The following is a 14620-nucleotide window of genomic DNA, read 5'->3' on the forward strand; positions in this document are numbered from 1 at the left end:
CCTCTTTTTCCCTCTTTTTCTTCCCCTTTTCTCCCCTTTTTCCCCCTTTTTCCCCTCTTCTCCCCTTTTCCCTCCCCTTTTCCTCCCTTCTCCCCCTCTCTCTCCCCTCTCTTTCCCTTTCCCCACTCCTCCCTCTCCCCCCCCACCCACAAACCCCCTGTTTTTTCCCAAAACCCCACGTTTTCGGGTCATCCCCAGCCTTCGCCGACTACATCCTGATGGAGCCGAGCGAGGAGTACGCGCCCACCTTCGCGCTGATGCAGGAGAAGATCTACATGAGCAAGATCGTGGTGGAGTTCCTGCAGAACAACCGCCACGTCAGCTACGAGGACCTGCTCAACAAGATCGAGGTGTCACCTCCTGGGGACAATTCCTGCATGGAAAAGAGGGGGTGGGGACAGTGGGAGGAGGTGGTGGTGGTGAGGTGGGACCAAGGGTGACACCTGCTCAACAACATTGAGGTGATGCCACCACCCCCGCGGTGCCGCTGTCACCTCCTGGGGACAATTCCAGTGTGGAAAGGATGGGGTGGGGTCAGCAGGAGGAGGTGGTGGTGGTGAGGTGGGACCAAGGATTGTACCTGCTCAACAAGATGGAGGTGACAGCGGCACTGCCTCCCCCAAAGTGGCACTGTCACCTCCCGGGGACAATTCCCACATGGAAAGGATGGGATGGGGTCAGCAGGAGGTGGTGGTGGTGAGGTGGGACCAAGGGTGGTACCTGCTCAACAAGATGGAGGTGACAGCCCCAAACAGTCGCAGGCAAGGTTTGGGTTGGATGTGGGGGGAAAATCCCTCCTTGGGAAGGGTCCGGGGTGGAATTTTCCATGGAAAACCCTAATTTTCCATGGAGAAGGCCGAGGACGGTGCTGGAGCCGTTGGGGCCGATGGGTCTTGGGTCGATCTCCAAAACCATTGCCGACCTCAGTGACCCTCGGAACGGGCGATCCTGGGAGGGGTCAGTGGCCATTCCCAACCTTTCCCGACCCTTTCCCGTCCCCCCAGACCACGGTGCCGCCGGCGGGGCTCAACTTCAACCGCTTCACCGAGGACTCGCTGCTGCGCCACGCCCAGTTCGTGGTGGAGCAGGTGGAGAGCTACGACGAGGCCGGCGACAGCGACGAGCCCCCCGTGCTCATCACGCCCTGCATGAGGGACCTCATCAAGCTGGCCGGGGTCACCCTGGGCAAGAGGTGAGGTTTTGGGGGCAAAAAGCCCGAAATTGGGAAAATACGACTGAAGTTTGGGACGTGGGACCTCAAAAGTAGGAGAACCCACCCAAAATTGGGGATTCTCACCTCCTTGATGAGGGACCTCATCCAGCTGGTCAGGGTCACCCTGGGCGAGAGGTGAGGTTTGGGATGAATGGCCCCAAAACTGGGAGAATTGGGCCAAAATTTTGAAGAGTTTGGGCTCAGTGGTCCCAAAATCAGGGAAATTTGTCCAGAATTGGGGAGGGTTTGGGCTCTGGAGCCTCGATATTTGGGAAATCCACCCAAAATTGAGGATGTCTTCCCAAAATTGGTGAGGATTTGGGTTCAGTGCTGGGGATCGGAGCAGAAACCCTCCCAAAATTGGAGGAATCCTCTCAAAATGGTGAAAACCCTCCCAAAAATTGGGAAGACCCTTCCAAAATTGGGAAACCCAAGCCTGGTGCTACTCCAAACGGGGAAGGACGCCGGGTTGGGTCCCCAAAACCCATCCGTGCCCTTGGGGACCCCGAAGGTGCCCTATCGTCCCCGTTGGCACCTCTTGGGGTCCCTTGGGTGTCCCCTGGGCGGTGTCCCCGTCCCCGGGCGTGGCCTGAGCGCTGTCCCCGTGTCCCAGGCGAGCCGTGCGGCGCCAGGCCATCCGCCACCCGACCCGCATCGACAAGGACAAGGGTCCCACCAAGGCCACCACCACCAAGCTGGTGTACCTCATCTTCGACACCTTCTTCTCGGAGCAGATCGAGAAGGACGAGCGCGAGGAGGACAAGGAGAACGCCACCAAGCGCCGGCGCTGCGGCGTCTGCGAGGTACCCCAGGGTCACCGGTGGCGTCAGCTGAGGCCCCCCGGCCCGCGGGGATGCGGCTGTGGGGTGGTGGTGGGTTTGGGTGGTTGGCATTGGAGGGTCCTCCAAGCTTGGCCAACGTCAACGCGTTGGGTTGGACTGGTTGATCTTGGAGAGTCTTCCAGCTTTGGTCAACGTCAGTGTCATGGATGGGGTTGGTTGGTTTTGGAGGACTCTTCTAATCTTCATCAACATCAACATCAACATCATGGGTTGGGTTGGTTGGTTTTGGAGGTCTCTTCTAACCTTCATCAACATCAACCAACATCAACATCATGGGTTGGGTTGGTTGGTTTTGGAGGTTTCTTCTAACCTTGATCAACATCAACCAACATCAACGTCATGGGTTGGGTTGGTTGGTTTTGGAGGACTCTTCTAACCTTCATCAACATCAAGCAACATCAACGTCATGGGTTGGGTTGGTTGGTCTTGGAGGTCTCTTCCAACCCTGATTAACGTCAGCATCCTGGGCTGGGTTGGGTTGGTTGGTCTCGAAGGTCTCTTCTGACGCTGATCAAGCAACATCAACGTCATGGGTTGGGTTGGTTGGTCTTGGAGGTCTCTTCCAACCCTGATTAACGTCAGCATTCTGGGCTGGGTTGGGTTGGTTGGTCTCGAAGGTCTCTTCCGACGCTGATCAAGCAACATCAACCTCTTGGGTTTAGTTGGTTGCTCTTGAAGGCCTCTTCCAACCTTGACCAATCAATATCAGTTCCTTGGCTTGTGTTGGTTGATCTTGGAGGACTCTTCCAACCCGAATCACCCAACCCCAACCTCCCATCCCGGTTGCTCTGTGGGGCCCTCCTGGAGGCTCCCGCGTTCCTGGGGACCTTTCTGGGTGTCAGCCGGTGTCCCCTGTCCCCGTGCCAGGTGTGCCAGCAGCCCGAGTGCGGCAAGTGCAAGGCCTGCCAGAACATGGTCAAGTTTGGGGGCAGCGGGCGCAGCAAGCAGGCGTGTCTGCAGCGGAGGTGCGTGGCCCCGGCCCCGAACCCCGCTGTCCCCATCCCCAAACCCGCTGTCCCCAAACCCCGCTGTCCCCGTCCCCAAACCCCGCTGTCCCCAAACCCCGCTGTCCCCAAACCCCGCTGTCCCCAAACCCCGCTGTCCCCATCCCCAAACCCGCTGTCCCCAAACCCGCTGTCCCCAAACCCCGCTGTCCCCAAACCCCGCTGTCCCCAAACCCTGCTGTCCCCGTCCCCAACCCCGCTGTCCCCAACCCCGCTGTCCCCAAACCCCGCTGTCCCCAAACCCCGCTGTCCCCGTCCCCAACCCCGCTGTCCCCAAACCCCGCTGTCCCTGTCCCCAAACCCCGCTGTCCCCAAACCCCGCTGTCCCCAAACCCCGCTGTCCCCAAACCCCGCTGTCCCCGTCCCCAACCCCGCTGTCCCCAAACCCCGCTGTCCCCAAACCCCGCTGTCCCCGTCCCCAACCCCGCTGTCCCCAAACCCCGCTGTCCCTGGCCCCAACCCTGCTGTCCCAGTCCCCTGCACCTCCCGGTGATGGCCCCGGTGACGGCCCCGGTGACGGCCCCGCTGCCCAGGTGTCCCAACCTGGCTGTGCGGGAGGCGGACGAGGACGAGGAGGTCGATGACAACATCCCCGAGATGCCCTCGCCCAAGAAGATGCTCCAGGGCCGCAAGAAGAAGCAGAACAAGAGTCGGATCTCCTGGGTCGGGGAGCCCATCAAGGTGAGGAACCTGGCCAGGTGAGGGAGCTGGAAAGGGGAGGGGACCCATCCAGGTAAGGGGACCCATCCAGGTGGGGGAACCCATCCAGGTGAGACCAGAGTTGGATCTCATGGATGGAGGAACCCATCCAGGTGAGACCAGAGTTGGATCTCATGGATGGAGGAACCCATCCAGGTGAGACCAGAGTTGGATCATATGGGTGAGGGGACCCATCCAGGTGGGGGAATCCATCCAGGTGAGACCAGAGTTGGATCTCATGGATGGAGAAGCCCATCCAGGTGAGACCAGAGTTGGATCTCATGGATGGAGGAACCCATCCAGGTGAGACCAGAGTTGGGTCTCGTGGATGGAGAAACCCATCCAGGTGAGACCAGAGTTGTGTCTCGTGGATGGAGGAACCCATCCAGGTGAGACCGGAGTTGGATCATATGGGTGAGGGGACCCATCCAGGTGGGGGAATCCATCCAGGTGAGACCAGAGTTGGATCTCATGGATGGAGGAACCCATCCAGGTGAGACCAGAGTTGGGTCTTGTGGATGGAGAAACCCATCCAGGTGAGACCAGAGTTGTGTCTCGTGGATGGAGGAGCCCATCCAGGTGAGGCCAGAATGGAGGAACCCATCCAGGTGAGGGTGAGGGCCTCCATCCAGGTGAGGCCGGTGTCTGTAACCGTCCCCATGCCCCCGGCAGAGCGATGGCAAGAAGGATTATTACCAACGCGTCTGCATTGACTCCGAGACCCTGGAGGTGGGCGACTGCGTGTCCGTGAGCCCCGACGACCCCACCAAGCCCCTCTACCTGGCCAGGTGGGTTCTCCTTGGGGACATCCCCACCAAGCCCCTCTACCTGGCCAGGTGGGTTCTCCTTGGACATCCCCCCAGCCCCTCTGGTTGGCCAGGTGGGTTCTCCTTGGGGACATCCCCACCCAGCCCCTCTGGTTGGCCAGGTGGGTTCTCCTTGGGGACATCCCCACCCAGCCCCTCTGGTTGGCCAGGTGGGTTCTCCTTGGGGACATCCCCACCAAGCCCCTCTACCTGGCCAGGTGGGTTCTCCCTGGGGACATCCCCCGTAGCCCCTCTGGTTGGCCAGGTGGGTTCTCCTTGGGGACATCCCCCCCCAGCCCCTCTGGTTGGCCAGGTGGGTTCTCCCTGGGGACATCTCCCCAGCCCCTCTGCTTGGCCAGGTGGGTTCTCCTTGGGGACATCCCCCCCTGGCCCCTCTGGTTGGCCAGGTGGGTTCTCCTTGGGGACATCCCCCCCCAGCCCCTCTGGTTGGCCAGGTGGGTTCTCCCTGGGGACATCTCCCCAGCCCCTCTGCTTGGCCAGGTGGGTTCTCCTTGGGGACATCCCCACCCAGCCCCTCTGCTTGGCCAGGTGGGTTCTCCCTGCTCCCATGGGGTGGGGACATGGGGACGTCCCCTCACGGCCCCGCGCTCCTCAGGGTGACGGCCATGTGGGAGGACAGCAGTGGCCAGATGTTCCACGCCCACTGGTTCTGCCCCGGCTCGGACACGGTCCTGGGGGCCACCTCGGACCCCCTGGAGCTGTTCCTGGTGGACGAGTGCGAGGACATGCAGCTGTCCTACATCCACGGCAAGGTCAACGTCATCTACAAGGCGCCCTCGGACAACTGGTCCATGGAGGTGGGGACAGCCCCGCGGGGTCCGGCCCATGCCGGGAGCGGGGCCGATCCCGGCGATCCCGGTGTTTTCTCCCAGCAGGGCGGGCTGGACATGGAGATCAAGATGGTGGAGGACGACGGGAGGACGTATTTCTACCAGATGTGGTACGACCAGGAGTACGCGCGCTTCGAGAGCCCGCCCAGCACGCAGCCCAGCGAGGACAACAAGTACAAGTCAGTTTTGGTGGGGAGGGGAAAAAAAGAGGAATTTTGGGGTCTCCCGGCCCCGAGTGGATTTTTGGGGAGAATTCCGTGGCTTTCCCGCAGGTTCTGCATGAGCTGCGCGCGCCTGGACGAGGTGAGGCACAAGGAGATCCCCAAGGTGGCCGAGCCCCTGGAGGAAGGGGATGGGAAGATGTTCTACGCCGTGGCCACCAAGAACGGGGTCCAGTACCGGGTCGGGGATGGCGTCTACCTGCTGCCGGACGCCTTCTCCTTCAGGTGGGCGCGGGGATCGCCTCTTCGGGGTGGGGTTTGGGGAGCAGAACTCGTCGGGTTTGGGTTTTCCCAGCTGTGGGTGAAAGTCTCGTGCCCCAAAATTTCCAGAAGTTCAGCTTAAAAAAATGAACCCGAATGTGATCTTCTGTCGTTCAACCGAGCGGCGTCTTCGATGGGAGAACCCCGCTGCTGTGTGTCGGGGATAAATTGGAATTAGGGAGTTACAGGATCTAAGAATTGGGGTTGGGAGACCCCTCTAAGACCCTCAGTTCCAACCCTCAACCCAACTTTTGATGGATAAATTGGAATTATGGAATCACAGAACCAGTTAAGGTTGGGAGACCCCTCTAAGACCCTCAATTCCAACCCTCAACCCAACTTTTGATGGATAGATCGGAATTCTTCAATGAATTAGGACTGGACAACCCCTCTAAGATCCTCAATTCCAACTCCTAACCCCAATTTTGGGAGACAGGTTGGAATTACGGAATTAAGGCTTTTCAACCCCTCCAAGAGCCTCGATTCCAAATCTTAACCCAACTTTTGGTGGATAAACCTGAATTAATCAACAAATTAAGACTGCAAGACCCCTCCAAGACCCCCCCGTTCCACCCCTTCACCCAACGCCACCGCCCCGCCTCCCCCAGCGCCGCATCCCGACGCGTTTTTGGGGCGCTTCCCGCCCTTTTCCCCATTCCCCCAGCGTGAAGCCGGCCAGCCCGGCCAAGCGGCCCAAGAAGGAGGCGGTGGACGAGGAGCTGCACCCGGAGCACTACCGGAAGTACTCGGAGTACATCAAGGGCAGCAACCTGGACGCACCCGACCCGTATCGCGTGGGGCGCATCAAGAGCATCTTCTGCAGCCTGCGCAGCAACGGCAAGCCCAACGAGGCCGACATCAAGCTCAACATCTACAAATTCTACAGGTGCCTCCATAGGGGGGTCCAAAATCCTGGGATTTTGGGGGTTTTGGGGGCTGGGAAGGCTGGGAGTTGTTGGTGAAACCAGGGCTCGGTCGGGTGTCCCAAATCTTTGGAGGTTCTCGGTCACCTTCGCAACTTGGATGGTCCTTGTTGGGCTTTCCCAGCTGGGAAAACGCTCCCAGAACTGGGGAAATTGTCCCAAAATTCATGAGGAGTTGGGGTCATTGTCCCCAAAAATGGGAAGATTGTCCCAAAATCCATGAGGAGTTGGGGTCATTGTCCCCAAAAATGGGAAGATTGTCCCAAAATCCATGAGGAGTTGGGGTCATTGTCCCCAAAAATGGGAAGATTGTCCCAAAATCCATGAGGAGTTGGGGTCATTGTCCCCAAATTGGGAAGATTGTCCCAAAATCCATGAGGAGTTGGGCTCATTGTCCCCAAAAATGGGAAGATTGTCCCAAAATCCATGAGGAGTTGGGGTCAGTGGCATGAGCAGCGCTGGGAACGGGAGTAGAAATCCACGGACTTGGATGATCCTTGTGGGACATCTTTGGAGGTCTTTGGACAGTTTTGGGGCACCTTTGGATGTTTTGGGGCACCTTTGGATGTTTTGGGGCACCTTTGGATATTTTGGGACATCTCAGGATGCTTCGATCTCCCTTCAAACCCCCTTAATTCCCTTCTTCCTTAATCCCACCCCCATCCCAGCTCCAACTTTCCCTCCAACCCTCCCAAAACCCCCCAAATCCCCTCTCCAAACTCTCCGGGGAGCCTTGACCCAGCCCGGTCCCACGGCGAGGACTCACCTCGGCGTCCTTCCCCTCCTGATCCCGGCGTTTTTCCGGGAATTTTCCGTGCTCGCAGGCCCGAGAACACGCACAAGTCCATGAAGGCGAGCTACCACGCCGACATCAACCTCCTCTACTGGAGCGACGAGGAGGCCACCGTGGAGTTCCGGGCGGTGCAGGGCCGCTGCTCCGTGGTCTACGGCGAGGACCTGACCGAGAGCATCCAGGACTACTCGGCCGGGGGCCTGGATCGCTTCTACTTCCTGGAGGTCGGGGAAACCGGGAATTCCAGAGGGGCTGGGGGTGGTCCTGGGGGGGCTGGAGAGCTCAGGGATGGAGGAAAGTTGGGGTTTGCCATGGAAGGGTTGGAGTTGGGGCCGGTTCCAACGTTTTAGGGAGTAAGTCTTGGATGCTAAACTGCGTTTTTGGAGATCTGGATGAGTTCCTGGAGGGTCTGGATGAGTTCTTGGAGGGTCTGGATGAGTTCTTGGAGGGGCTGGATGAGTTCCTGGAGGTCTGGATGACTTCCTGGTGGATCTGGATGAGTTCCTGGAGGTCTGGATGAGTTCCTGGAGGGTCTGGATGAGTTCTTGGAGGGGCTGGATGAGTTCTTGGAGGGGCTGGATGAGTTCTTGGAGGGGCTGGATGAGTTCTTGGAGGGGCTGGATGAGTTCTTGGAGGGGCTGGATGAGTTCCTGGAGGGTCTGGATGAGTTCCTGGTGGGTCTGGATGAGTTCCTGGAGGGGTTGGATGAGTTCCTGGTGGGTCTGGATGAGTTCTTGGAGGTCTGGATGAGTTCCTGGAGGTCCGGATGAGTTCCTGGAGGGTCTGGATGAGTTCCTGGAGGTCCGGATGAGTTCCTGGAGGGGCTGGATGAGTTCCTGGAGGGGCTGGATGAGTTCCTGGTGGGTCTGGATGAGTTCCTGGAGGGGTTGGATGAGTTCCTGGTGGGTCTGGATGAGTTCTTGGAGGTCTGGATGAGTTCCTGGAGGGGCTGGATGAGTTCCTGGAGGTCAGGATGAGTTCCTGGAGGGGTTGGATGAGTTCCTGGAGGGTCTGGATGAGTTCCTGGAGGGTCTGGATGAGTTCCTGGAGGGCTGGATGAGTTCCTGGAGGGGCTGGATGAGTTCCTGGAGGGGTTGGATGAGTTCCTGGAGGGTCCGGATGAGTTCCTGGAGATCTGGATGAGTTCCTGGAGGGGCTGGATGAGTTCCTGGAGGGGTTGGATGAGTTCCTGGAGGTCTGGATGAGTTCTTGGAGGTCTGGATGAGTTCCTGGAGGCCAGGATGAGTTCCTGGAGGGGTTGGATGAGTTCCTGGAGGTCTGGATGAGTTCCTGGAGGGTCTGGATGAGTTCCTGGAGGGTCTGGATGAGTTCCTGGAGGTCCGGATGAGTTCCTGGAGGGGCTGGATGAGTTCCTGGAGGGTCTGGATGAGTTCCTGGAGGGTCTGGATGAGTTCCTGGAGGGTCTGGATGAGTTCCTGGAGGGTCTGGATGAGTTCCTGGTGGGTCTGGATGAGTTCCTGGCGGGTCTGGATGAGTTCCTGGCGGGTCTGGATGAGTTCTTGGAGGTCTGGATGAGTTCCTGGAGGGGCTGGATGAGTTCTTGGAGGTCTGGATGAGTTCCTGGAGGGGCTGGATGAGTTCCTGGCGGGTCTGGATGAGTTTCTGGAGGGTCTGGATGAGTTCCTGGAGCTCTGGATGAGTTCCTGGTGGGCTGCAGAGCCCAGGGATGGAGCCAATGGGCTTTTCTGCCTCTCCAGGTGGATTTTCCATGGCGGGGTTGGAATTGGGGCCTATTCCGACATTTTAGGGACTAAATCTTGGATGCTAAACTGGGTTTTCAAGGGTCTGGAGTTGTCCCTGGAGGGTCTGGAATTGTCCCTGGGGCCTCTGGATGCATCCCTGGGGTTCTGCTGTCTCGGAATCACAGAACCGTTCCCTGAATCCAGCGGGATTCGGGCAATCCCAGGGTCATTCCCGAGCTGGAAAAATCCCAAATCCTTGGGGGTTTTTGTTTTGTTCTTCCAGGCTTACAACGCCAAAACCAAGAGCTTTGAGGATCCTCCCAACCATGCCCGGAGCTCTGGGAACAAAGGGAAGGGAAAGGGGAAAGGGAAAGGTGAGGCTGGGAAAGGGCTGGGAAAGGGGTGGAAAGGGCTGGAAAAATGATGGAAAAAGAGGTGGGAAAGGGGTGGGAAAGGGGTTGGGAAAGGGGTGGAAAGGGGGTGGAAAACGACTAGAAAAGGGGGTGGGAAAAGGGTGGAAAAGGACTAAAAACGGGGGTGGAAAATGGGTGGAAAAAGGGCAGAAAAGGGATTGGAAAATGAGTGGAAGAGGGGTGGAAAACAACTAAAAATGGGGGTGGAAAATGGGTGGAAAAGGGGCAGAAAATGGGTGGAAAACAACTAAAAATGGGGGAGGGAAAAGGGTGGAAAATGGGATGGAAAATAAGTGGAAGAGGGGTGGAAAATGGGTGGAAAAGGACTAAAAATGGGGGTGGAAAAAGGGTGGAAAAGGGGATGGAAAACGAGTGGAAGAGGGGTGGAAAATGGGTGGAAAAGGACTAAAAATGGGGCCAGAAAATGGGTGGAAAAAGGGTGAAAAAGGGATTGGAAAACGAGTGGAAGAGGGTAGGAAAATGGGTGGAAAACGACTAAAAATGGGGGCAGAAAATGGGTGGAAAAGGGGCAGAAAAGGGATTGGAAAACAAGTGGAAGAGGGGCGGAAAATGGGTGGAAAACGACTGAAAATAGGGGTGGGAAAAGGGTGGAAAAGGGGATGGAAAACGAGTGGAAGAGGGGCGGAAAATGGGTGGAAAACGACTGAAAATAGGGGTGGGAAAAGGGTGGAAAAGGGGATGGAAAACGAGTGGAAGAGGGGTGGAAAATGGGTGGAAAATGACAAAAAATGGGGGTGGAAAAAGGGTGGAAAAGGACTAAAAATGGGGGCAGAAAATGGGTGGAAAACGACTAAAAATGGGAGTGGGAAAAGGGTGGAAAAAAGGTGGAAAAGGGGCGGAAAATGGGTGGAAAAGGACTAAAAATGGGGGTGGAAAATGGGTGGAAAAGGGGCAGAAAAGGGATTGGAAAACGAGTGGAAGAGGGGTGGAAAATGGGTGGAAAATGACTAAAAATGGGAGTGGGGAAGGGGTGGAAAATGGGTGGAAAACGACTAAAAGTGGGAGTGGAAAATGGGTGGAAAAGGGGATGGAAAATGAGTGGAAGAGGGGTAGAAAAAGGGTGGAAAAGGACTAAAAATGGGGGTGGAAAAAGGGTGGAAAAGGGGGTGGAAAAAGGGTGGAAAAGGACATGGAAAATGAGTGGGAAATGGGTGGAAAACGACTAAAAATGGGGGTGGAAAAAGGGTGGGAAAAGGGATTGGAAAACGAGTGGAAGAGGGGCGGGAAAAGGACTGGAAAAGGGACGGGAAAGGGGGTGGAAAAGGGGCAGGGAAAGGGGCAGGAAAAGGGGCTGGAAAAGGGCAGGAAAAGAGGTGGGAAAGGGCGTGGAGAAGGGGTGCAGAACGTGGAAAAGGGGCAGGAAAAGAGGTGGGAAAGGGGCAGGAAAAGGGGCAGGAAGAGGGCAGGGAAAGGGGCAGGAAAAGGGGCGGAAAAGAGGTGGGAAAGGGGCAGGAAAAGAGCAGGAAAAGGGGCAGGAAAAGAGCAGGAAAAGGGCAGGAAAAGGAGGAAGAGGGAAGGAGTTGGCCGTGATTTTTGCAGGGAAAGGCAAAGGGAGGGCGGCGAGCTCGGAGCAGAGCGAGCCGGAGCCGGCCGAGCCCAAGGTGCCCAAGCTGCGGACGCTGGACGTGTTCTAGGGCTTCCACCAGGCCGGTGAGCCCCGGGCACCGGGAACGCCGCGCTCGGGAAGGCTGGAAAAGGCCTCAGGGGGGTCATCAGATCCACTGGACATTGCTGGTGTCCGGCCCTGGGCGATCCCAGTGTCCGGCCCTGGGCGATCCCAGTGTCCGGCCCTGGGCGTTCCCAGTGTCCCACCCTGACCATTCCCAGTGTCCGGCCCTGGGCGTTCCCAGTGTCCCACCCTGACCATTCCCAGTGTCCGGCCCTGGGCGTTCCCAGTGTCCAACCCTGACCATTCCCAGTGTCCGGCCCTGACCGTTCCCAGTGTCCAACCCTGACCATTCCCAGTGTCCGGCCCTGACCGTTCCCAGTGTCCAACCCTGACCATTCCCAGTGTCCGGCCCTGACTGTTCCCAGTGTCCGGCCCTGGGCGTTCCCAGCCAACTCTGGCCATTCCCAGTGTCCAACCCTGACCATTCCCAGTGTCTGGCCCTGGGTGATCCCAGCCAACTCTGGCCATTCCCAGTGTCCAACCCTGACCATTCCCAGTGTCCGGCCCTGACCGTTCCCAGTGCCCAACCCTGACCATTCCCAGTGTCCGGCCCTGACCATTCCCAGTGCCCAACCCTGACCATTCCCAGTGCCCGGCTCTGACCATTCCTGACCATTCCCAGTGCCCAACCCTGGCCATTCCTGGCCATTCCCAGTGCCCAACCCTGACCATTCCTGGCCATTCCCACTGCCCAACCCTGACCATTCCCAGTGTCCGGCCCTGACCGTTCCCAGTGTCCGGCCCTGGGCGTTCCCAGCCAACTCTGGCCATTCCCAGTGTCCAACCCTGACCATTCCCAGTGTCTGGCCCTGGGTGATCCCAGCCAACTCTGGCCATTCCCAGTGTCCAACCCTGACCATTCCCAGTGTCCGGCCCTGACCGTTCCCAGTGCCCAACCCTGACCATTCCCAGTGTCCGGCCCTGACCATTCCCAGTGCCCAACCCTGACCATTCCCAGTGCCCAGCTCTGGCCATTCCTGGCCATTCCCAGTGCCCAACCCTGGCCATTCCTGGCCATTCCCGACCATTCCCAGTGCCCAACTCTGACCATTCCCAGTGCCCGGCTCTGACCATTCCCAGTGTCCGGCCCTGACCATTCCCAGTGTCCAACCCTGACCATTCCCAGTGTCCAACCCTGACCATTCCCAGTGTCCGGCCCTGACCATTCCCAGTGCCCAACCCTGACCATTCCCAGTGCCCAGCTCTGGCCATTCCTGGCCATTCCCAGTGCCCAACCCTGGCCATTCCTGGCCATTCCCGACCATTCCCAGTGCCCAACTCTGACCATTCCCAGTGCCCGGCTCTGACCATTCCTGACCATTCCCAATGCCCAACCCTGGCCATTCCTGGCCATTCCCACTGCCCAACCCTGGCCATTCCTGGCCATTCCCACTGCCCAACCCTGACCATTCCCAGTGCCCGGCTCTGACCATTCCCACCCAACCCTGGCCATCCCCGCCCGCCTGTGCCCCGCAGGAGTCTCGGAGACGCTCTGGGCCATCGAGATGTGGGAGCCGGCGGCGCAGGCGTTCCGGCTCAACAACCCCGGCACCACGGTGTTCACCGAGGATTGCAACGTCCTGCTCAAGCTCGTCATGGCCGGCGAGAAAACCAATTCCTTGGGCCAGAAACTGCCCCAAAAGGGGGACGTGGAGATGCTCTGTGGTGGCCCCCCGTGCCAGGGCTTCAGCGGGATGAACCGCTTCAATTCCCGCACGTATTCCAAGTTCAAGAATTCCTTGGTGGTCTCCTTCCTCAGGTGGGTGTGGAGGGGTTTTTTCAGGGTGAGATCCCCGTCCCTGGCCATTCCCACCCAACCGTGGCCATTCCCACCCACCCATGGTCATTCCCACCCATCTTTGGTTATTCCCACCCAACCGTGGCCATTCCCACCCATCTTTGGTCATTCCCACCCACCCGTGGCCATTCCCATCCAACCGTGGCCATTCCCACCCAATCCTGACCATTCCCACTCAACCATGGCCATTCCCACCCATCTTTGGCCATTCCCACCCAACCATGGCCATTCCCACCCATCTTTGATCATTCCCACCCAACCGTGGCCATTCCCACCCAACCGTGGCCATTCCCACCCAACCGTGGCCATTCCCACCCAACCATGGCCATTCCCACCCATCTTTGGCCATTCCCACCCATCTTTGGCCATTCACACTCAACTGTGGCCATTCCCACCCAACTTTGATCATTCCCACCCGATCCTGACCATTCCCACTCAACCATGGCCATTCCCACCCAACCCTGACCATTCCCATCCATCTTTGGTCATTCCCACCCAACCATGAACATTCCCACCCATCTTTGGTCATTCCCACCCATCCATGGCCATTCCCACCCAACCCTGACCATTCTCCCCCAACCCCGGCCCTGACGTCCCCTCGCCACGCCCACGTCCCCCTGTCCCCGCAGTTACTGCGATTATTACCGGCCGCGCTTCTTCCTGCTGGAGAACGTCCGGAATTTCGTGTCCTTCAAGCGCTCCATGGTGCTCAAGCTGACCCTGCGCTGCCTCGTGCGCATGGGCTACCAGTGCACCTTCGGGGTGCTCCAGGTAGGCTCCCCAGGCATGGGTTTTTGGGGTGAAAAACCCCTTTTTTGGCACCCAAGGACAAGTTGGTCGTCTTGTTCCTTGGGGACGTTCCCAAAGAAATTCTCAATTCCCAGCTGGTTCTCCAAAGGAGGAGTGGGTGGCTTTGAGGCCGTTCTCAGCTCTGTGGGGGCTCAGCAAGGATGGGGACTCTCTAGCTCCTTCAGGAATTGTCCCTTCCATAGTCCCAGTTGGCTCCTTGGGTGGCTCTGGGGACATCCCCAGCCCCGTGAGGGCCACCACAGACCTTCAGGAATTGTCCCCTCCAAAGTCCCAATGGGAACCTTGGGTGGCTCTGGGGACATCCCCAGCTCCTTGAGGGGACGCTCCAGCTCCTCCAAGACCTGTCCCCTCCAAAGGCCCAATGGGCTCCTTGGGTGGCTTTGGGGACATCCCCAGCCCCATGAGGGCCACCACAGACCTTCAGGAATTGTCCCTTCCATAGTCCCAGTTGGCTCCTTGGGTGGCTCTGGGACATCCCCAGCCCCATGAGGGGACGCTCCAGTTCCTCCAAGACCTGTCCCCTCCAAAGTCCCAGTTGGCTCCTTGGTTGGCTCTGGGGCATCCCCAGCCCCGTGAGGGCCACCACAGACCTT

At 58.5% G+C, this 14620-nt stretch overlaps 1 protein-coding gene across 1 annotated transcript in view; it reads left to right on the forward strand.

Moving 5' to 3' along the window:
- DNMT1 (DNA methyltransferase 1) overlaps positions 1–14620 on the forward strand; it is a 28282-nt gene that overhangs the window by 7550 nt on the left and 6112 nt on the right. The window contains 16 exon segments of the mRNA XM_082299322.1: positions 199–350; positions 1005–1192; positions 1827–2016; positions 2923–3020; positions 3593–3740; positions 4431–4546; positions 5181–5382; positions 5461–5594; positions 5688–5861; positions 6562–6783; positions 7645–7837; positions 9600–9690; positions 11290–11381; positions 11385–11400; positions 12896–13178; positions 13847–13988. Coding sequence (XP_082155448.1) covers positions 199–350; positions 1005–1192; positions 1827–2016; positions 2923–3020; positions 3593–3740; positions 4431–4546; positions 5181–5382; positions 5461–5594; positions 5688–5861; positions 6562–6783; positions 7645–7837; positions 9600–9690; positions 11290–11381; positions 11385–11400; positions 12896–13178; positions 13847–13988 — 2441 coding nt within the window.

The sequence above is a fragment of the Coloeus monedula genome, assembly GCF_965178545.1.
Source record: "Coloeus monedula genome assembly, chromosome: 31".
NCBI classification, from domain to species: Eukaryota; Metazoa; Chordata; class Aves; order Passeriformes; family Corvidae; genus Coloeus; species Coloeus monedula.